The 24,412-nt window shown below is 40.6% G+C and overlaps 1 protein-coding gene across 1 annotated transcript in view; it reads left to right on the forward strand.

Moving 5' to 3' along the window:
• ptprt (protein tyrosine phosphatase receptor type T) overlaps positions 1–24,412 on the forward strand; it is a gene marked incomplete at both ends in the record, with an annotated part of 404,935 nt that overhangs the window by 216,016 nt on the left and 164,507 nt on the right. Inside the window, 2 exon segments of the mRNA XM_084173452.1 lie at positions 10,197–10,306; positions 22,113–22,314. Coding sequence (XP_084029578.1) covers positions 10,197–10,306; positions 22,113–22,314 — 312 coding nt within the window.

Here is a 24,412-nt window from a genome sequence, read left to right on the forward strand (position 1 = left end):
CAATCCAAGGTAACACCAAGTAATTTAGTCTCCTCAACTTGCTCAACAGCCAAGTTATTACTAACCACCCATTCTAAAACTGACTGCAACTCTCTGTTTATGGTTGCAGTGATTTCACTAGCTGTGGTTGCTGATGCTTATAGGGTTGAATCATCAGCAGACATAGACACACAGGCTTTATTTAATGTCAGTGGCAGGTCATTGTTAAAAATAGAAAAGAGTAGAGGGTGAAAAGAGCTGCCCTGCAGTACACTACACTTTACATGTTTACTGTTACATTAGAGAAGCTTCCATTAAAGAAAACCCTTTGTGTTCTATTAGATAGATACAGTAGCTCCGAATCCACGATATGGCAGAGGTAGAAAAGCCATAACACATACATTTCTTCAACATCAGGTTATGGTCAATAATATCAAAGGCTGCACTGAAATCTAACAGTATGTCTCCCACAATCTTCGTATTGTCAATTCCTTTAAACCAATAATCAGTGCAGTACATGTTGAGAACCAGGTGGATTGTCATTATTGAAGGACAACAATAATTTTTCCAGCTCACCCACACAAACTTTACAAAATGTTGAATTACAATGCTTTCCCTTCATTATAGGTATTTTATGCATGAATATGATGGCTCACAATTCGTTGTTGGCATTTCATGCTTAGGTTTGCCTATTTTGCCAATGAAATAGTCATTAAAGTAATTGGCAACATCAAAAGCATAGATATCATCCTGACTAATTAACCCTCTAAATACACCTCCGCTGCCTGCGTCCGTAATGGGTCCGCGGTCAAACGCCCACCCCTCATCACTGTCAAACGCTCCTTAAAACACTTCAGCGAGCAGGCCTTTTTAATTGACCTGGCCCGGGTATCCTGGATGGATATTGACCTCATTCCATCAGTAGAGGATGCCTGGATGTTCTTCAAAAGTGCTTTCCTCTCCATCTTAAATAAGCATGCCCCATTCAAAAAATGCAGAACTAAGAACAGATATAGCCCCTGGTTCACCCCAGACTTGACTGCCCTTGACCAGCACAAAAACATCCTGTGGCGTACTGCATTAGCATTGAACAGCCCCCGCGATATGCAACTTTTCAGGGAAGTCAGGAACCAATCAGTTAGGAAAGCAAAGGCTAACTTTTTCAAACAGAAATGTGCATCCGGTAGCACTAACTCCAAAAGGTTTTGGGACACTGTAAAGTCCATGGAGAATAAGAGTACCTCCTCCCAGCTACCCACTGCACTGAGGCTAGGAAACACTGTCACCACCGATAAATCTACGATAATCAAGAATTTCAATAAGCATTTTGCTCCGGCTGGCCATGCTTTCCACCTGGCTACCCCTACCCCGGCCACCAGCTCTGCACCCTCCGCTGCAACTTGCCCATGCCCCCCGCTTCTCCTTCACCCAAATTCAGATAGCTGACGTCCTGAAAGAGCTGCTAAATCTGGACCCCTACAAATCAGCTGGGCTAGACAATCTGGACCCTTTCTTTCTAAAATTAGCTGCCGAAATTGTCGCAACCCCTATTACTAGCCTGTTCAACTTCTCTTTCGTATCGTCTGAGATCCCAGCGATTGGAAAGCTGCCGCGGTCATCCCCCTCTTCAAAGGGGGTGACACTCTAGATCCAAACTGTTACAGACCTATATCCATCCTGCCCTGCCTTTCAAAAGTATTTGAAAGCCAAGTTAACAAACAGATCACCGACCATTTCGAATCCCACCGTACCTTCTCCGCTATGCAATCTGGTTTCCAAGCTGGTCATGGGTGCACCTCAGCCACGCTAAAGGTCCTAAACGATATAATAACCGCGATCGATAAAAGACAGTACTGTGCAGCCAACTTCATCGACCTGGCCAAGGCTTTTGACTCTGTCAATCACCGCATTCTTATGACTGCCTCGCCTGGTTCACCAACTACTTCTCAGATGGAGTTCAATGTGTCAAATCGGAGGGCCTGTTGTCTGGACCTCTGGCAGTCTCTATGGGGGTGCCACAGGGTTCAATTCTCGGGTCGACTCTATTCTCTGTGTATATCAATGATGTCGCTCTTGCTGCTGGTGACTCTCAGATCCACCTCTACGCAGACGACACCATTTTGTATACATCTGGCCCTTCACTGGACACTGTGTTAACAAACCTCCAAACGAGCTTCAATGCCATACAACACTCCTTCCGTGGCCTCCAACTTCTCTTAAACGCTAGTAAAAGTAAATGCATGCTCTTCAATCGAACGCTGCTTGCACCCGCCCGCCCGACTAGAATCACTACTCTCGAATATGTGCACAACTACAAATACCTAGGTGTCTGGTTAGACCGTAAACTCTCCTTCCAGACTCACATTAAGCATCTCCAATCCAAAGTTAAATATATAATTGGCTTCCTATTTCGAAACAAAGCCTCCTTCACTCATGCTGCTAAACATGCCCTCGTAAAACTGACTATCCTACCGATCCTTGACTTCGGCGATGTCATTTACAAAATAGCTTCCAACACTACTCAGCAAATTGGATGTAGTCTATCACAGTGCCATCCGTTTTGTCACCAAAGCCCCATATACTACCCACCATTGTGACCTGTACGCTCTCGTTGGCTGGCCCTCACTACATATTCGTCGCCAAACCCACTGTCATCTATAAATCACTTCTAGGCGAATACCCGCCTTATCTTAGATCATTGGTCACCATAGCAACACCCACCCGTAGTATGCGTTCCAGCAGGTATATCTCACTGGTCATCCCCAAAGCCAACACCTCCTTTGGCCGCCATTCCTTCCAGTTCTCTGCTGCCAATGACTGGAACGAACTGCAAAAATCTCTGAAGCTGGAGACACTTATCTCCCTCACTAACTTTAAGCATCAGTTGTCAGAGCAGCTTACTGATCACTGCACCTGTACACAGCCCATCTGTAATTAGCCCACCCAACTACCTCACCCCCATATTGTTATTTACATTGTTATTTATTTTGCTCATTTGCACCCCAGTATCTCTATTTGCACATCATCTTCTGCACATCTATCACTCCAGTGTTAATACCTAATTGTAATAATTTGGCACTATGGCCTATTTATTACTTTACCTCCATAACTTTCTACATTTGCACACACTGTATATAGATTTTCTATTGTGTTATTGACTGTATGTTTTGTTTTATCCCATGTGTAACTCTGTGTTGTTGTTGTTGTTTTTATCACACTGCTTTGCTTTATCTTGGCCAGGTCGCAGTTGTAAATGAGAACTTGTTCTCAACTGGCTTACCTGGTTAAATAAAGGTAAAACAAACAAAAAAAGGTTTTGTGATAAATGAGCCATCTGATGGAGTTGAATTAGTCTTTCTGCCCATAATTTCATTTAAAGCATTCCAAAGCTTTTTATCATCATACTTTGTCATTTATCTTGGTTTCATAATACAACTTCTTCTTCTTTTTGTTCAGTTTAGTAACATATTTTCTCAATTTACAGTAAGTTTGCCAATCAGATGTGTAGCCAGACTTATTATAATAATATAATAATATAATATGCCATTTAGCAGACGCTTTTATCCAAAGCGACTTACAATCATGCGTGCATACATTTTTTGTGTGTGGGGGGTCCCGGGGATCGAACCCACTACCTTGGCGTTACAAGCGCCGTGCTCTACCAGCTGAGCTACAAGCGCCGTGCTCTACCAGCTGAGCTACTCCTTTTGCCTTGTCCCTTTCAACCATACAGTTTTTCAATTCCTCATCAATCCACTGGGCCAGTTCTAACAGTCAGTTTCTTAATAGGTGCATGCTTATCAATAACTGGAAGAAACAATTTCATAAATGCATCAAGTGCAGCGTCTGGATGCTCCACATTACACACATCATACCAACATATATTTTTTGTATCTTCAACATCACACACATTATCAAGCATTGGACACATATTATCCAGATAATGAATGTTAGCACTTGGTGGCCTATAGCAGCACCCCAAAAGAAGAGGCTTTAGATGAGGCAGGTGAACCTGAAACCACAACACTTCAACAGTATTAGACATGAAATCCTCTCTAAGCTTTACTGGAATATGGCTCTGAACATATACAGCAACACCTCAATCATAGGCATTCCTGTCTTTTCTGTAGATGTTATATCCCTGTATTGTTACTGCTTTATCGTGAAATGAATTATCTAAGTGAGTCTCAGAGATGGGCAATATATGAATGTTATCTGATGTTAGAAAGTTATTGATTTCATAAACCTTATTTCTAAGTCTACATATATTGATATGGGCTATTTGTTGCCATTTCCTAGGCAACTTATCGCATATAGACTTAATATCGCTATCTATCTATCCATCTATCTATCTATCCATCTATCTATCTATCTACATTACCAGTCAAAATTTTTAGAACACCTACTCATTCAAGGGTTTTTCTTTATTTTCACTATTTTCTACATTGTAGAATAATAGTGAAGACATCAAAACTATGAAATAACACATATGGAACCATGTAGTAACCACAACAGTGTTAAACAAATCAAAATATATGTTATATTTGAGATTCTTCAAATAGCCATCCTTTGCCTTGATGACAGCTTTGCACACTCTTGGCATTCTCTTAACCATCTTCATGAGGTAGTCACCTGGAATGCATTTCAATTAACAGGTGTGCCTTCTTAAAAGTACATTTGTGGAATTTATTTCCTTCTTAATGCGTTTGAGCCAATCAGTTGTGTTGTGACAAGGTAGGGGTGGTATACAGAAGATAGCCCTATTTGATAAAAGACCAAGTCCATATTATGGCAAAATTGCTCAAATAAGCAAAGAGAAATGACAGTCCATCATTAGTTTAAGACATGAAGGTCAGTCAATACAAAAAATGTCAAGAACTGTGAACATTTATTCAAGTGCAGGTGCAAAAACAATCAAGTCCTATGATGAAACTGTCTCTCATGAGGACCGCCACAGGAAGGGAAGACCCAGAGTTACCTCTGCTGCAGAGGAAAAGTTCATTAGAGTTACCAGCCTCAGAAATTGCAGCCCAAATAAATGCTTCACAGAGTTCAAGTAACAGACACATCTCAACATCAACTGTTCAGAGGAGACTGTGTGAATTAGGCCTTCATGGTCGAATTGCTGCAAAGAAACCACTACTAAAGGACACCAATAAGAAGAAGAGACTTGCTTGGGCCAAGAAACACGACCAATGGACATTAGACCGGTGGAAATGTGTCCTTTGGTCTGGAGTCCAAATGTGAGATTTTTGCTTCCAATCGCTGTGTCGTTGTGAGACGCGGTGTGGGTAAACGGATGATCTCCGCATGTGTGTTTCCCACCGTAAAGCATGGAGAAGGAGGTGTGATGGTGTGGGGGTGCTTTAATGGTGACACTGTCTGTCATTTATTTAGAATTGAAGGCACACTTAACCAGCATGGCTACCACAGCATTCTGCAGCGATACGCCATCCCATCTGGTTTGGGCTTAGTGCGACTATCATTTGTTTTTCAACAGGACAATGACCCAACACACCTCCAGGCTGTGTAATGGCTATTTTACCAAAGAAGGATAGTGATTGAGTGCTGCATCAGATGACCTGGCCTCCACAATCCCCCGACCTCAACCAAATTTAGATGGTTTGGCATGAGTCGGACCGCAGAGTGAAGGAAAAGCATCCAACAAGTGCCCAGCATATGTGGGAACTCCTTCAAGACTGTTGGAAAAGCATTCCAGGTGAAGCTGGTTGAGAGAATGCCAACAGTGTGCAAAGATGTCATCAAGGCAAAAGGTGGCTATTTGAATCATCTCAAATATCAAATATATTTTGATTTGTTTAACACTTTTTTGGTTATTACATGACTCCACATGTGTTATTTCATAGTGTTGATGTCTTCACTATTATTGTACAATGTAGAAAATAGTAAAAATAAAGAAAAACCCTTTAATTAGTAGGTGTTCTAAAACCTTTGACCGGTAGTGCGTATATATATATATATATATATATATATATATATATATATATATACACACACACACACATGACAAGAACATTGTTTGCCTAATAGAGTCAATCAATCAGGCACTTGTGAGTGTCAGTTGGTGTATGTGTGTGTGATGTGGGGCTGAAGCTACTGACCTGGAAGCTAGGCTGTCTCACGCCTCCCAGTCTTTTGAGAGGGACGGTGGACAATGAGCCTGTCGTAGCGGATGGAAGCAATGTCCCCACGTTCTCTGGCAGCTTTCATGGCTGGGATATGTTCTTTCCACCTCGGGCGCACAGCTTCCGAGTAGTCCTCGTTAAGGAAGATGTTGGTTCCTCTCAAGTTCTTAGCTCTCTCCAGAACAGCCATTTTGTCCTTTAACCTTAGGAACTGGGTCACTATTGGCCTGGGTCTGTCACCTGGGCTGGTTACAGGTGATCCATCTGCAGCTTTTCAGTGATCATTTTTCTTACTTTTTCCTCAGACTCTGCCCAGTTCTCATGTGAGGACTCTGGTATGCCATCCACAAATATGTTATTCCTCCTGGATTGTCCCTCTAGATAGTCTGTTTTCTCTGTATTCTGTAATAATGATTCAAAGACAGTGCTGATGTCAACTCGGGTGGACTTACTGTTTGTTGTCATTTTGCTGCAAGACTCTTTCAGGACATCCCTGGGAGAACTGTTAACTGTTCTTAAGGTCTCTGGTCAGATCGTTCATACTTTTGTTAGTTGGGTCCATCAGTATAATTGAGTCCAAAGTTCTTGAAGCTATTTTCCGGTTGTTGTAACAACTGCTTCTACAACCCTTTTTGTTCATTTAAAAGATCCTTCAGCTGTGATAGAGAAACACTGTCCTCTCCCTTGCTCCCACTGGCTTTGCCTTTGGATGACATGGTAGCAACTTAGGCTAATGCTGGTACTCCACGAAGTTCCAGACAGGGCAGGTCACAGGGCAGATGGAAACAGCAACAAACAGCAGGGATTTAGACAGCCACAAGCCCAGAACAATCCACCTTCCCAGCCACAAGGGCTAACCGTGTCGCGGGCTATGTTCAAGCTTTCAAGGAAACCTCGCTAGCTTGATAGCTAACTCGCAGCTAGGCTAGCTGCTACACCAAGCAGCTCTTCAGACTTTTGGTTGGCATGATCCCTGGGCAGATACTGTAGTTATCGTGAGTGATTCAGGCCTAAATTATGCCTATTGAAGCTACTGATAGCACTCACCAAGTCACGTAAAGTCTTACTAGCACCATAAGATACTGTCAGTAATTAACATGGACTGTCAATGGAGACACATTTTTTCACAATTTACTTGGGGAGGTGGTAACAAGATAAATGTTCTCCTCGCTACCAGCTTAATGAAACATGCCATTTAGACGCTCTATAGACAGGAAGTTAATCAAGTTTTGATTAATGTGTTACAGTAGGAAGTTAATCAAGTTTTGATTAATGTGTTACAGTGGCATTTATCTTTTGAATTAAGCCTGTTTTCCTGCCTCCTTCCTGCAGCGCACACACACACAGAGGTAGACAGATAAGGTGCAGAATGGAAATGCAGATGTAATTGTGTTTCATTGTTACAGTAATTTGATATGTTCTCACCAGGCAAGGCCTAATCAAGGCCCTTTTGAAATCACCAATCCCAAAATTATTTCAATGTTTTAACTGCATGGCGGCACACAACACCTGTTTATGAAAATCATCATATAACAAACATCACAGTACAGTTGAAATATATATGGCAAATATATATCCTATATGGATGGTGTTAAAAGATAGATGGGAGGTGTTGAATGGAATTAAAGGATGGGACTAATAATAACTAACAACAAATAATAACAAGATAACTAATAATGTAAGCATACTGTGTCCATAATAAGTATATAGGTTGTAGGTTGGGAGCTTTTGTGAAAGAGCACAGTTAGAAAGATATGGCATATAGAAGCAAACCGGATGGACATCATGAAAATGATCGGAGAGGTTGAGAGTAGAGGAAGTTCAGGAGAAAAAACAAACAAAATATAATTATTGTAAAATTGACTGTGTCCATAAAATGTAGATAGTAGGTATAAGCTGGAAGTAGAGGCCTAAGCATTGTTGTTCACTAGTTTACTCCAAGTAGGGAAAGGGTGGTGGGGTTGGAAAGTAATAAAGGGGAATATATATATATTTTTTAAAGGATATGTATGTGTATGTATGTGTGTATTTGTGTGTGTATATGTGTGTATATATGTATGTGTATGTGTATGTATGTATGTATGTATGTATGTATGTATGTATGTATGTATGTATGTATGTACAGTATGTATGTATGTATGTATGTATGTATGTATGTATGTATGTATGTATGTATATATATATATATATATATATATATATATATATATATATATATATATATATATATATATATATATATATATATATATATATATATATATATATATATATATATATAAAACATGGGGGATTGGAAGTGATGCAGACAATTACATTGATGGAAGTTACAATCTATCTGCAATATTAAAGCTGATCTAGAATGACACACTACATTATTTACCATTCATTTCTATTGGGCACAAAATAATCTGAAACACAACCAAAACAAACAGCAAATGCATCCAACAAGTTTGTAGAGTTACAACTTGATGTAATCATTGTGTGCTAGGGATATGTTACCAAATACTAAACTTTTGACTACTTTAATACACATACACATCTTTCCATGACATAGACTGACCAGGTGAATTCAGGTGAAAGCTATGATCCCTTATTGATGTCACTTGTTACGGGGTATGGTAGCAGGTGCCAGGCGCACCGGTTTGAGTCGGTCAAGAACTGAAATGGTTTCTCACGCTCAACAGTTTCCTGTATGTATCAAGAATGGTCCACCACCGAAAGGACATCCAGCCAATTTTTCACAACTGTGGGAATCATTGGAGTCAACATGGGCCAGAATCCCTGTAGAAAGCTTTCAACACCTTGTAGAGTCCATGCCCTGATGAATTGAGGCTGTTCAGATGGCAAAAGGGGGTGCAACTGAATATTAGGAATGTGTTCCTAATGTTTTGTACACTCAATATAAGTGAATTTGTCCTAATACTTTTTGTCCCCTAAAATGATGGGACTATGTACAAAAAGTGCTGTAATTTCTAAATGGTTCACCCGATATGATTGAAAATACCCTCAAATTAAAGCGGACAGTCTGCACTTTAACCTCATAGTATCATCCAACGTGCTAGAGTACAGAGCCAAAACAACAAAAAATTTGTCACTGTCCCAATACTTTTGGAGCTCACTGTATTTAGTTGCATCCAAATAACACATGCTCAATACAGCTTGGCAATGTGTCAAATAGTCCAGTTCCCATCCCTCTATCTCACCATCCCTCTATCCCTCCATCTGCCCTGTAAAGCCAATACCGTTATACTAGCACATTGTTCTTATCTGCCCTGCCGATTATTAAGGAGTGGGAGTGCATAATGCAAACACTCATGTGTGTGTGAAGTTGGACTAAATGGCCTTTTAACAAAGCTATTACCATGACTTTCCTCCTGGCTGGAAGGAATAAAACTCATTAGACTGCCATAAATGAATATCAAATCAAAGGGAGTGAGGATTGAGGCCTGAGGAGGTTTCCCTCGACTTCAACTGCTTACTCCACCAGTGCTAGGGTTAAGCCACCGGCACTCTCTTCCCCCTTTAACATTTAGATGAGTTAACACATCCAAAGACCTCACTCAATACGGTTTGTGTCTAGCACGTACACAGTGTGTATCTGTGTCAACAGGTGTGCAAAACATAAACCGCGCTCAAAGTGAAGTGTGAGGAGTGTGCTGAAAATGACTGACACGTTCACACGCTCAGTAAATTGTTTTCTGAAGGAGTGAATGCTGCTAGATTGGGCCTTCTTCCATCTGCTTTCTTGTCTGTCAGTCTAGTGCTGGAAAAAGTGGAGTAGAGTTGTAAAGAATGATTTTGTGTGCGACACTCTTTGGATGATTGGGGTGCGCCGTTGTTAATGCTCTGTAACGTCTCAGATACTACGCTACATCGTTGAATGGTTCAATTGTTCTCAGACCATGGCGTTGCGAAACTACAGTGCACCAAGTGGCTAATCACAGTGTGTGTGTGTGTGTGCGTGTACATGTCATGCACATATGTGTGTGTGTGTGTTTTTTAGTGCTCAAATCTGCTCTCATACTTTGCTTGAACTTTGCCCTCACACCTGTCTTTACCTTCCTCCAGTTCCTGGTTCTGTTCCAATGGAATCCATCCAGACCGGACCGTACGAGGAGAAGATCTTCATGCAGTGGAAGGCACCTAACGAGACCAATGGAGTCATCACGCTCTATGAGGTGAGTGACATCGACACAGCCAACACAGGTCATCATGGCAGCTGCTAACAGGATTATTTTCTCACTTCCTCAACACACGGGAAATACGCTCAGAATTATATCCTCAACTTGCACAATACTACATAATTTTCTCATATTTCACACTATGTCTTACTCATAGTTCCCAGCTCTCAATTCAAAACATTTCACAAATTAACAAGCTTAACTTTAAGCAGGGTCGGTCCTGGTCAGTCCTTGGATGGGAGACCAGATGCTGCTGGAAGTGGTGTTGGCTGGCCAGAAGGGCACTCTTGGTCTAAGGAGATCCCAATGCCCCAGGGCAGTAAAGGGGACATTGCCCTGCCAAGGGTGTCGCCTTTCATATGGGAAACTACATGGATTTCCTGACTCTGTGGTCACTAAAAATCCCATGGCACTTATGGCAAGAGTAGGGGTGTCCTGGCCAAATTCCCAACCTGGCCCCATTGTCATCATGTCCACCTAATCAGCCCCCTCATCCCTAATTTGCATATATCACTCCTCACCTCTCCACCATGCTAGCTGATGTGTGGTGAGTGTTCTGGCACAAAAATGTTTGTTGTGCATCACCCAAGTGGGTGACATACATTGATGGTGGTAGAGGGGAGATTCCCCCCTTACTTAAAGCTGTTTGAGCACCTAGCTATATAAATCCAATCAATAATTATTATTATTACTCTGGCAGTCGTTAAAATACACTATATATACAAAAGTATGTGGACATCCCTTCAAATTAGTGGATTCAGTTATTTCAGCCACACCCGTTGCTGACAGGTGTATAAAATCGAGCACACAGCCATGCAATCTCCATAGACAAACATTGGCAGTAGAATGGCCTTACTGAAGAGCTCAGTGACTTTCAACGTGGCACCGTCAAAGGATGCCACCTTTCCAACATTTTGGAAATTTCTGCCCTGCTAGAGCTGCCCCGGTCAACTGTAAGTGCTGTTATTGTGAAGTGGAAATGTCTAGGAGCAACAACAGCTCAGCTGCAAAGTGGTGGGCCACACAAGCTCACAGAACAGGACCACCGAGTGCTGAAGCACGTATCATGTAAAAATGGTCTGTCCTCGGTTGCAACACTCACTACCGAGTTCCAAACTGCCTCTGGAAGCAACGTCAGCACAAGAACTGTTCATCGGGATCTTCATGAAATGGGTTTCCATGGCCGAGCAGCCACACACAAGCCTAAGATCACCATACGCAATGCCAAGCGTCGGCTGGAGTGGTGTAAAGCTCGCCGCCATTGGACTCTTGAGCAGTGGAAACGCGTTCTCTGGAATGATGAATCACGCTTCACCATCTGGCAGCCCGACGGACTAATGCATAGTGCCAACTGTAAAGTTTGGTGGAGGAGGAATAATGGTCTGGGGCTGTTTTTTACGGTTCGGGCTAGGCCCCTTAATTCCATTGAAGGGAAATCTTAACAATTCTGTGCTTCCAACTTTGTGGCAACAGTTGGGGAAGGCCCTTTCCTGTTTCAACATGACAATGCCCCCATGCACAAAGCAAGGTCCATACAGAAATGGTTTGTCGAGATCAGTGTGGAAGAACTTGACCAACATCAGTGCCTGACCTCACTAATGCTCTTGAGGCTGAATGGAAGCCACAAGCAATCCCCGCAGCAATGTCCCCGCAGCCATGTTCCAACATCTAGTGGAAAGCCTTCCCAGATGAGTGGATGCTGTTATAGCAGAAAAGGGGGGACCAACTCCATATTAATGCTCATGATTTTGGAATGAGATGTTCGACGAGCAGGTTTCCACATACTTTTGGTCATGTAGTGTACCAACCAACCCTTCTTGTGAATTATCCAAAATGACTGATACGTAAAACTTGTGGTCTTACCAGAGATGCTTTCTGACAGATATGAGGGATAGTTGATTTTCAGATGACCAGATTTGCATGTCATTTCCTCTGGACCACAGTGCTGTGACAGTAGCTAGGCCTTGAGAAGGTATCAAGGAGCTGCGGTGAAAAGGCACCATAAAGGCTTAGAATGAGTCCTTTTTTAACCATTCTTTAGAAAGTTAGACTGTCGTTCACATTCGAAGTAGACTCTGCAGTCCATGGGCAGTCCACACTAATTAAGCATTGAGCTGCTGTTACATTTCTTTCTGTATGAGATCGGAAAACGTTGTAACAATTTAAAAACCGGCGTTGGTGGTCCATTAAATGCATGTTTGTTTGAGTGAAGTGGCGAGGGACGAACAAAAGGTTCCTTCTACGTTTTATTCTGTGTGTCTGAATCTGGGCCGACTTTCAATGTACAAGTACCTTTTGTTTCCGAATCCGGCATCATTAATATCAAATTAGCCTCTCGCCATCTCGTCCATAACAGGATTGTCCGAATAAAATGTAAAAAAGTAAGTCCAGTACAATGCGTTCCCATTTGGTGTAATTGCCTATAATTACCCCTATTGATTGGATTAAAAGCCTCCGATGGCATCATCTGGGAGATCTGAGGATCCAGAGGACTCTTCTCTCGCTTCTCTCGCTTTTAGGCCATGGGCAAATTAGACTAAGGACAATATCCTCAAATGGGAGAATAAAGGAGTGGGGGAAGGATGTGGTGGGCGAGGTGGGCGAGGTGGGCACCTTTGGTGATGGTAAACACACTAATATGCATAGAGACGTGACACTGTTCATAAAGGCCTGTACTGTAGGAATCTAATATAAACCAACAAACAGGCTTCACACGATTCAACAACAACTGTCACAACAACCCAAAGTTATTTACTGTTACTATCACTGACAACATTAACAATGCTAAACTGCGCACAAAAAACACAACACTACTCATGGAAGTCCACAGTGGTCTGATATTGACATTGATAAAGATGCAAAAAAGTCTCAAGACTCACCGACACCGCTCCTCCTAAGCGAAAAAACAGTATATTTTAATATATTACAAGTACTGTGGTGGAAATTCTAATCACGTGAGAGAGACTTTGTCATTTCTCCAAATAATCATCTTTATTTAATATCGATTAATTATTGCAATAATGAGGCTGGTCGACCCAACATTCTTGAGTGATGGACTGAGAGCTCTGACATACAAAGAATATAAATATATTTTATAGCAAAGATACACCCTCTTAGTCTACCTGACAAACAGCAGATGTGTGGAATGGGTCAAAAGGTTAGGATTTGTATGAAATAAATGAATATTTCACAGCAGACATCTGCTGTGAAGACTGTTCTTATTGTATGGAAACCAGGATTTGGCCCCCAAGACGAGGTTCTTATCAACTATTCATAACAGATCTCATCCCTGGTACCTTACGTCTATGAAAATGCAGGCTCAGTCAGACCGGAGGCATCTCCCTCTCACAGACCACTAATCATAGAATGGAATGTGGCTGTTGGTTTTATCACCTAGCCATCACTTAATCAGTTGCCAGCCCAGGCTTCAGAGGCTCCTCTCAGTTCACACAGACACAGATGAGAGAGTTCTAAGAACCCTATTCTATTGCATAAAACAACCATTCGATACAGAAACAGTATTAAACATAATCTTGTAATTTTTATATCACAGTACACTACAGTATACTTAAATATACGAACAATTTGAATAATATACCTCAAATACGAGATGTACTTTTCTTGTATATCTTAAGTATACTATAAATATAATATCATTCAACACATGTATTAAAAGTGTACTTTATATTAATTGTTTTTTCAGTCTTTTAGTATACTATAAATTTGCTATCATCACACTTCAATACACTTATTAAAAGTGTACTTTAAATGCATCGTTTTTTCAGTCTTTAAGTATACTATAAATATACTATCACCAACCTTCAATACACTTATTAAAAGTGTACTTTAAATGCATCATTTTTTCAGTATTTTAGTATACTGTAAAATACACTTATTATAATATACTTCAATACACTTATTAAACGTTTACTTTAAATTAATAGATTTTGGGTCTTTAAGTATACTATATGTTCACTATCATTAAACTTAAACAAACTTTAAAACTGTCCTTGAATTTCAAACGCTTTAATTATAATTAATAATACCCATCAAATGATGTCAATCAGCCTATCAGAAGCTTCTAAAGCCATGACGTCATTTTCTGGAATTTTCCAAGCTGTTTAAAGGCACAGTCAACTTAGTGTATGTAAACTTCTGACCCACTGGAATTGTGATACAGTGAATTATAAGTTAAATAATCTGTAACAGACAGTCTGTAAACAATTGTTGGAAAAATTACTAGTTTCATGCACAAAGTAGATGTCCTAACCGACTTGCCAAAACTATAGTTTGTTAACAAGAATTTTGTAGAGTGGTTGAAAAACGAGTTTTAATGACTCCAACATAAGTGTATGTAAACTTCCGACTTCAACTGTATATATATATATATATATATATATATATATATATATATATATATATATATATATATATAGATAGATAGATAGATAGATAGATAGATAGATAGATAGATAGATAGATAGATAGATAGATAGATAGATAGATAGATAGATAGATAGATAGATAGATAGATAGATAGATAGATAGAACCATATTCAAGTAAAGCTTGGAGAGGATTTCATGTCTAATACTGTTTTTTTTTAATTTATTTTTATTTCACCTTTATTTAACCAGGTAAGCCAGTTGAAAACAAGTTCTCATTTACAACTGCGACCTGGCCAAGATGCCTTCTCACCAAGCTGCTTGCCTATTGTCCTGTAGCCCATCCCAGCCTTGTGCAGGTCTACAATTTTATCCCTGATGTCCTTAGACAGCTCTCTGGTCTTGGCCATTGTGGAGAGGTTGGAGTCTGTTTGATTGAGCGTGTGGACAGGTGTCTTTTATACAGGTAACGAGTGGAGAACAGGAGGGCTTCTTAAAGAAAAACTATCAGGTCTGTGAGAGCCGGAATTCTTACTGGTTGGTAGGTGATCAAATACTTATGTCATGCAATAAAATGCAAATTATTTACTTAAAAATCATACGATGTGATTTTCTGGATTTTTGTTTTAGATTCCGTCTCTCAAAGTTGAAGTGTACCTATGATAAAAATTACAGACCTCTACATGCTTTGTAAGTAGGAAAACCTGCAAAATCGGCAGTGTATCAAATACTTGTTCTCCCCACTGTATGTGTGCGTTTGTGTGTGATGGGATGTATAGACATGATGGACAGTATGTGGATAGAATATTTAGTATATCTGTAGAATACGTAGGATAGAATAGTATACAGTGCATTCGTTAAGTATTCAGACCCCTTGACTTTTTCCACATTTTGTTACGTTACAGACTTATTTTACAATGGATTTATTTTTAAAATCCCCTCATCAATACCCCATAATGACAAAGCAAAAACAGGTTTTTAGAAATATTTGCTAATTTATAAAAAATAATAAAAACTTGCATATCATATTTACAGAAGTATTCAGACCCTTTACTCAGTACTTTTGGCAGCAATTACAGCCTCGAGTCTTCTTGAGTATAACGCTACAAGCTTGGCACACCTGTATTTGGAGAGTTTCTCCCATTCTTCTCTGCAGATCCTCTCAAGCTCTGTCAGGTTTGAGTTTGAGTTTGAGTTTATTTTTACAGGGACAGTGCACATTAATCAACGTTTCAGTAAAAGTGCCGGTTTTAGCCAGCCGGCTAATTTTCAACCGCAGTCCCTGGGCAGGTTATTAAAAACAATTACAATATAGACAATAACAACATAGAACAAGACATAGCATACAGACATAGCAACATAGGACAAGCAAGACGTAGCATACAGACCGAGCAACATAGAACAAAAAGCAGCAAGACAAAATTCATAAAAGCAACAAAGTGTTTCCACACCTCACAAGTTACAGACAACAGACATGGAAAGCGGCAACACACAGCTAGGGACCATGTTCACAAATCTGATTGACCTTTAGCCATGTCTTCAAGCATTTTGTGAAAGTGTGATAGGTTGGATGGGGAGCGTCGCTGCCCAGCTATTTTCAGGTCTCTCCAGAGATGTTCGATTGGGTTCATGTCCGGGCTCTGGTTGGGCCACTAAAGGACATTCAGAGACTTGTCCCGAAGCCACTCCTGCATTGTCTTGGCTGTGTGCTTAGGGTCGTTGTCCTGTTGGAAGGCGAACCTTCGCCCCAGTCTGAGGTCCTGGGCGCTCTGGAGCAAATTTTCATCAAGGATCTCTCTGTACTTTGCTCCGTTCATCTTTCCCTAGATCCTGACTAGTCTCCCAGTCCCTGCCGCTGAAAAACATCCCCAAAACATGATGCTGCCACCACCATGCTTCACCGTAGGGATGGTGCCAGGTTTCCTCCAGACGTGACGCTTGGTATTCAGGCCAAGTTCAATCTTGGTTTCATCAGACCAGAGAATCTTGTTTCTCATTGTCTGATTGTCCTTTAGGTGCCTTTTGGCAAACTCCAAGCGGGCTGTTTTGGTCACCTCCCTGACCAAGGCCCTTCTCCCCAGATTGCTCAGTTTGGCCGAGCGGCCAGCTCTAGGAAGAGTTTTGGTGGTTCCAAACTTCTTCCATTTAAGAATGATGGAGGCCACTGTGTTCTTGGGGACCTTCAATGCTGCAGAAATGTTTTGGTACCCTTCCCCAGATCTGTACCTCGACACAATCCTGTCTCGGAGCTCTGCGGACAATTCATTCGATCTCATGGCTTGGTTTTTGCTCTGACATGCGCTGTTGATTAGGAAAGGTGTGTGCCTTTACCAATCAATTGAATTTACCACAGATGGACTCCAATCAAGTTGCAGAAACATCTCAAGGATGATCAATGGAAACAGGATGCACCTGAGCTCAATTTCAAATCTTATAGCAAAGGGTCTGAATACTTATATAAATAAGGTATTTCAGTTGTTTAAAAAAAATACATTTTCAAAAATTTCTAAAAACCTGTCTTCGCTTTGACATTATGGGTTATTGTGTAAAGATTGATGAGTCATTTAAAAAAAATTGAATCCATCTTAGAATAAGGCTGTAACGTAACAAAATCTGGAAAAAGGGAAGGGGTCTGAATACTTTCCGAATGAACTGTAAATCAGAGGTATTCAAATTAGAAGTTGCCTGGTCTATGTGGTCTTTATCTCTAGCATCTCATGAACAAGTGACATAACTGACGGATAATACAGTTGATTGTGCATTGCAATTTCTACTCCCGTCTATTCTAAACTAAATGTGTACGTAACATTCTTCACATGACAGCTTGTCTGTTGTCTCTCAATATTCAGCACCGTTTTTACACACTATCTGACAGCTCAGAGGGCCTGATAGCAGAGGCATAAAATGACAATGCCCAAATGCACACAGTCTTCCTTTGTTGTCTCGCATCACTTTGTGACAGTTCTCAAGGGACATCGGGCTTCAATACGTTCCCTCCCTTTATATCTTTCCCTAGACGCACAACTGTAATTGTGTGCAAATCCTCAAATCCTGGAAGGACCACTGTTACATCCAATTATTTCCTGTATGATTCTGGAGCTTGTATCCAGTTGTGACCATCTAACAGTCCAGTCAACCCCACATACTCTCTGTCCATATAAGGTGTCGTTTGTAACATGCTATATGTTGTGCAACTGATTAATTCCATGCCACAAATAATGAATCTGTTTCAGAACATATAGTATGTTAGCAGCGGCACCCCAAATGTCCCTGATTCCCAGGGAGCGATGGATGGGCAAGCGAAGCCACTTTATACTCGTTCAACTCAATTACAGGCCTTGCCTGCATTTACCATTTCGCAAGTGGCCTGAGTGGAGTGGATTAGGTCCCTTGCCCCGAGCTGGCAACCATATAGCAGTTGTGTCGCCTCCCACTGCTGCAGCCAAGCAGCCAACCCCAACTCCAATGATCACGTGCCCAGGCAGTTCAATTCCTGCAGGGATCACATACACATCCTACAAATGTATGCACTCACAAAATGTGACTCACTCTGGAAAAATGTGTCTCCTAAATGGCATATTTTATTATTTGTATTATATTATATTATATATAATTATATAGACCTATAATTTCCTCCTCCACATTGTAGCCTCTCATTCACACATGCCTCAGCATCATTCCCCCTTGATTTGTATCTGATGTGACACTGAAAAAGCGTACAAGATAACTCAATGGATATGAATGGATAATGGAAGACCATTGATTGCCTTGTGGCTTTCGGAACGGTCCTCTCCTTTGTCCCCGAGGTGAAAAAATGTATAGATTGATATAGCGATTCAGGCCATTGTTGCCATGGTACTTTGCAGACTTTTCATAGATTGCGTTTTGAAGAAAATATACACATTGGCCTGCATCTTTTGCTTTTATTTATGTGTGCTGCTGTTTGGTACAGCGTCCTTAACTGGCATCCATCTCTCGTCTCGACGATGAGTTATCCCACAGACATAGTCTCTCCATTACCCACAGTGCAGTGCCTCGGTGCGCCTGCTGTTTCATAGGGCAGTAAACTACCTCTGCTTTATGATGCCTCCCTGGTGAGTATATCAACCAAGGAGAATGAGAGCCAGAGGAATACGTGTTCACGTGCAAACTAAAGCAAAAAATATAGTCTGAGTAATAGTCTGAGTAAGTCTGAGTAAGAGTCACCATTAATAAATATTGATTTCAGGTATTTTATTATGAGCATTCAGTTACTGTTCGATTGAACGTTAGAATGGGCAAAACGAGTTACCTAAGCGACTTTGAGCGTGGTATGATCGTCAGTACTAGGCGCGCCGGATCCAGAAACGGCGCCCTCCTGGGCTTTTCACGCACAACAGTGTCTAGGGTTTACCGAGAATGGTGCGACAAACAAAAACCATCCAGTCAGCGGCAATCATGTGGGCGAAAACATCTTGTTGATGAGAGAGGTCGAAGGAGAATGCCAAAAATCGTGCAAGTTAACAGGCGTGCCACAAACAGACAAATAACGGCACAGTACAACAGTGGTGTGCAGAATGGTATCTCGGAACACACAACTCGTCGATCCTTGTCAAGGATGGGCTATTGCAGCAGACGACCACAGCGGGTTCCACTCCTATCAGCTTAAATCAAGAAGAAGTGGCTCCAGTGGAAGAAGAAGTGGCTCTCGACTCATCGTCGAGACGAGAGATGGATCAGCAACACTGGACAACTGAGGAGTAGAAAAACATTGCCTGGTCTGACGAATCCCAGTTCCTGTTGCATCATGCTGATGGCAGATTCAGGATTTGGCGTCAGCAGCATGAGTCCATGGACCCATTATGCCTGGTGTCAACGGTACAGGCTGGTGGCGTACTGGTGTGGGGAAAGTTTTCCTGGCACATGTTAGGTCCATTGATACCAAATGAGCAACGATTGAACCCCACAGCGTATCTGAACATTGTTGCTGACCAAACCCAATAGAGCATCTTTGGGATGAGATGGAATGGGCTGTTCGCAGCATGAATGTACCGCCATCCAATCTGCAGCGACTGCGTGATGCCATTGTGTCAGAATGGACCAAAATTGAAGCACAACAACAAAGATGTATTTTGCTGGTCTCTGTTGCCATGCACTGAATAGTGGATGCTTGTCACCTCAAACGGTTGCCTTGCAAAGATAAATGCTTCAACAATTGGTGAAAGTGTTGCAAACCTCTTAACCCAAACAAAATTACATGAATAATAGCTAGGAAAATAATTAAGAAATGACCAGAAGCTTCCATGTCTACAGAAAGGCTCCATTTGTTTCAGTTTTAGTTCCTTTCCAACTCTTTATCAACTTTGAAAAATCCTGAAAGCTGTCATTGGGGACCCCCAGAAAAAGCTGAGCCAAAATGATGGAAGGTGAATATGGGTCGGGAGCGGTATAGACTTGGGCGTGTGATTGGTGGATGTCTGACAGCTGCTGAAGTCTGACTCATTCTGTCTCCCTGTCTCACACAGCCAACCATCCACCAATCACACGCCCAAGTCTATACCGCTCCCGACCCATATTCACCTTCCATCATTTTGGCTCAGCTTTTTCTGGGGGTCCCCAATGACAGGTTTTAAAAAAGCTGATCTAGGACACAATTCCTCACAACAACCTAGGATGCAGCTGCCCTCAGGTGGCTGAGGCTTTTTTCCCTCTCTCTTTTTTCCCTTATTTTTCTCAGATTTTCAGTTTTTTTACTTTCAGCTAAAATTGTATATTAAGTGGTGGCTTGTCTTGCCCCGACTGTTTCTTTGCCTGTGGTCAGTGCAGCACAGTCTAGGGGCCATGCCGTATCCAGCACTTAACCATGAAAGCCTTTCAAGCGGAGACTGGCCTAGCTGCCAGCAGGCACTGAGCTGTCAATTGGTTTGATTCGAATTCTTCTAATGGAGTTGTGAGCTGTGAAACGTCAGTCTAAAATGTTTTGATTGCCCCCAACCCTGTACACATCAATTTACACAAACATCAATCTCCGGCAAAAAAAAAAAAAAAAATGCAGGACATGTGTTTGGACGTTTATGACTATGGAAGCGCTTTCTGGTTGTTTCGACACAGTCAATAGTTCTGTTGTAATGCATTGCCAATATTTCATGGCCGTGGCACACAGCAGTGTGGAGCTAATTGAAATGCAGCCGGAAATTCACTGGTGGGACCAACAGAACTGACATTGCCGTTCTGTTCTTCTTCACTATTGCAAAATTGCATATGCCTGAAAATGACAATATTGTGTTTTGTTCATAACAACAGTGGTGGAAAAAGTACCCAATTGTCATACTTTACTAAAAGTAAAATACCTTTTAATAGAAAATGACTCAAGTAAAAGTGAAAGTCACCCAGTAAAATACTACTTGAGTAAAAGTCTAAAAGTATTTGGTTTTAATTGTACTTAAGTATCAAAAGTAAATGTAATTGCTAAAATATACTTAAGTATCAAAAGTAAAAGTAAAAGTATAAATAATTTACAATCCCATATATTAAGCAAACCAGACAGAACAATTGTCTTGTTTTTTTATTTAATTTATGGATAGCCAGGGCACACTCCAACACTTAGACATAATTGACAAACGAAACATGTATTTAGTGAGTCCGCCAGATCAGAGGCAGTAGGGATGACCAGGGATGTTATCTTGATAAGTGCGTGAATTGCACCATTTTCCTTTCCTGCTACGCATTCAAAATGTAACGAGTACTTTTGGGTGTCAGGGAAAATGTATGGAGTAAAAAGTACATTATTTTCTTAAGGAATGTAGTGAAGTAAAAGCAAAAAAAGATAAATAGTAAAGTACAGATACCCCAAAAAACTACGTAAGTAGTACTTTAAAGTATTTTTACTTAAGTACTTTACACCACTGCATAACAATAATACCTTAAATCGCATTCTATTTTTGGCATTGGTACCAGTTAGGCTACCACTGTGTTTTCAGGCCACACATCAATGTGGCATTATGTTTACCTTTCTATTCTGCATTCCTAATCTTCCTTTCTTTTCACAGTAGGACAACTTTTCACTAGGGACTATTATACCAATTAAAATAATGTTTACTGTTTGCAATGCTGTCGTCTATCAGAAAGCAATGGAAAAAGAATCTTGCAGGTCCACATTTATTTTCTATATAAAACAGTCTATGAACCAACTGTGTTTGAGTTTCCTGTGTTATAAATACTGTATATATTTCCACACTATGAGGTTCTAATAATACTGTGAAAATTATGGTGCTAAGAAGCAATTTTTGTTTCTTTTTGACCATTTTAATTTGAAAACAATCACAGTAAGGTACTTCATTGTTACCCAGAAATTATTTGATATTGAGATAAAAATGGCTGCATCGGACCTTAAAATACATTTTGTTCATATAGTGTTACGTTTTTCACTCTGCTCTTACAGATCACCTATAAGGCTCTGAGCTCCTTGGACCCCAGTGCAGACCTGACCACCCAGCGCGGCAGGGTGTTCAAGCTACGCAACGAGACCCACCACCTGTTCGTAGGGCTCTACCCGGGAACCACCTACTTTTTCACCCTCAAAGCCAGCACCAACAAAGGCTTTGGACCCCCTGTCACCACCCGCATCGCCACCAAGATAGCAGGTGAGGGAGACTTCTTCAGAGCAGATAGTAGTAGTGATGTTTCGTTGGTATCCTAAATTCACATACATACAGCTGCAAGCACTATGACATAAATTACGTGATACATGCACCATTGTACTATGGTAGTTTTGTTCTCATTTTTCATTAATTGTTTTTGTTTTTGTTTTTGTTTTTTATCCATTGTAAAAAATAAATAAAAACTGTAATTGACCGTAATTAACATGAACACATTTAGCATCTCCTGGCTTCCACACATAGCCTACAAGCCACTGATGCAGAACTTTGGAACATCTACATTTAAAAAAGTATAATAATGTAATATAGCCTACACCTTCACAATAAATCCACTATTTATTTTAGACAGGTCTAAAGAAACATGATATGAAGAAAATGTAGTCTATTTCAGAAGAACAGAATAGCATACTCTGAGTTGTCCTTATGTTAGGTCCTCATCTGGCTATGCCAAATGGCTGTGGGCTACACTAGTTCATTTAGCAGAGAAGATTTGCTTAGAATTCCGTGGCATTATTTTATATTATTTTATAGTATGAAGAATACAATTGAACATAGCTGAAGAAAATATAAAGGATATTTTCTCCAAACGATTTGAGGGAGTGCACACGTGCGGCTATTCTGTGTTGAGCGGTTAACAAAGAAACAGGTACTCCTATATGCTTAATTTAGAATTATTTATGTAACTTTAGTTGCGATACAAATGTTGGGCTATATGTTTAGATTTTTTATACATTCTAAGGCTGCATGATGCGACTCTAATGATGATTTGAAAAAGGTTTCATGAAAGGCATGAGCTCTGCTTTGTTTTTTGTGCAGGCTGTACACACTTCATCAGTCTCTCATTCAGAATTTGACAAGCAATTGATAATGCCTCGAATTTCCCGGCTGCATCCCCTTTGTGTGGCCATAATGCCCCCTAAAAAATTCCATCCCTTTCGCGGCCGTTGTGCCCTTGGGCTGAATATAATAATTATAATTCCCTTCTCCCGGCTGCGTGCCTAAGGACCTCTCACTCACATGGCTCTTAATCACATGATCGGGTCTTTCTCACAGGCTACAAGTGAAGACAGACACATCGGGGACGCAACTGTGCGCGTCTTTATCCAATTCCGAGGTGCATATTGAAGATATTGGAAGAACTGTCCACATTTACTTTTTGTCAGCCAACAAGATGAGTAGGCCTAATGAACAGCAAAAGCACTAGCCTATGTCAATCTACTATCCCCCATAGTACAAAAGTTGATCTATTCTATTCTGTGCAACAAATAAACATTCCAAACATAGTCTGGGACAGTTGTGGGATGCGATAGATCCCAAATTAATACAACCACTAGCATTAAAAAAACTGTGTTAAGCAATGAGCCTGACGCAACAGATGAGAACATTTAGCTTAAAATGTTGATAAACTATTAGGCTATTTCTTCACATTATAAGCACAGCAATGCGCACATGGCAGTAGGCTATAAGCGTGAATGTTCCATTAGCAGGAAAATACCATTCTCAAGAATGACCACAAATGTGATTATGCATGTAATGCTTTTATTGAAACTCATGCTCTGCGTATGTATGCCAGTTAGGCTCTACACTCGTTGTAAAGTGGATTAATGTGCTTCATTTTAAGAAGTTATTTGGCCACTTTAGTTGTGATACAAACCTTATCAAAACATATAGGCCTATGGGCTAGGCTACATGAGGTGTGCGACTATGATTTGAAAATGTCGCAAAAAAAGCATGTGCTGTTTCTTGCCTTAAGCTGGACATCATTCACAAGTGATAATATATCCTTCACTAGTGATAGGCTAATATTGTCACCCATCACACTATTCTTGATTTAATATTGTCTTTACATACACTAAATAATACACAGTACCAGTCAAAAGTTTGGACACACCTACTCATTCAAGGGTTTTTCTTTATTTTTAAAAATGTTTACATTGTGGAATAATAGTGAAGACATCAAAACTATGAAATAACACATATGGAATCATGTAGTAACCAAATAAGTATTAAACAAATCAAAATATATTTTATATTTGAGATTCTTCAAATAGCCACCATTTGCCTTGATGACAACTTTGCACCC

Source organism: Coregonus lavaretus (genome assembly GCF_964263955.1).
Source record: "Coregonus lavaretus genome assembly, chromosome: 12".
NCBI lineage: Eukaryota > Metazoa > Chordata > Actinopteri > Salmoniformes > Salmonidae > Coregonus > Coregonus lavaretus.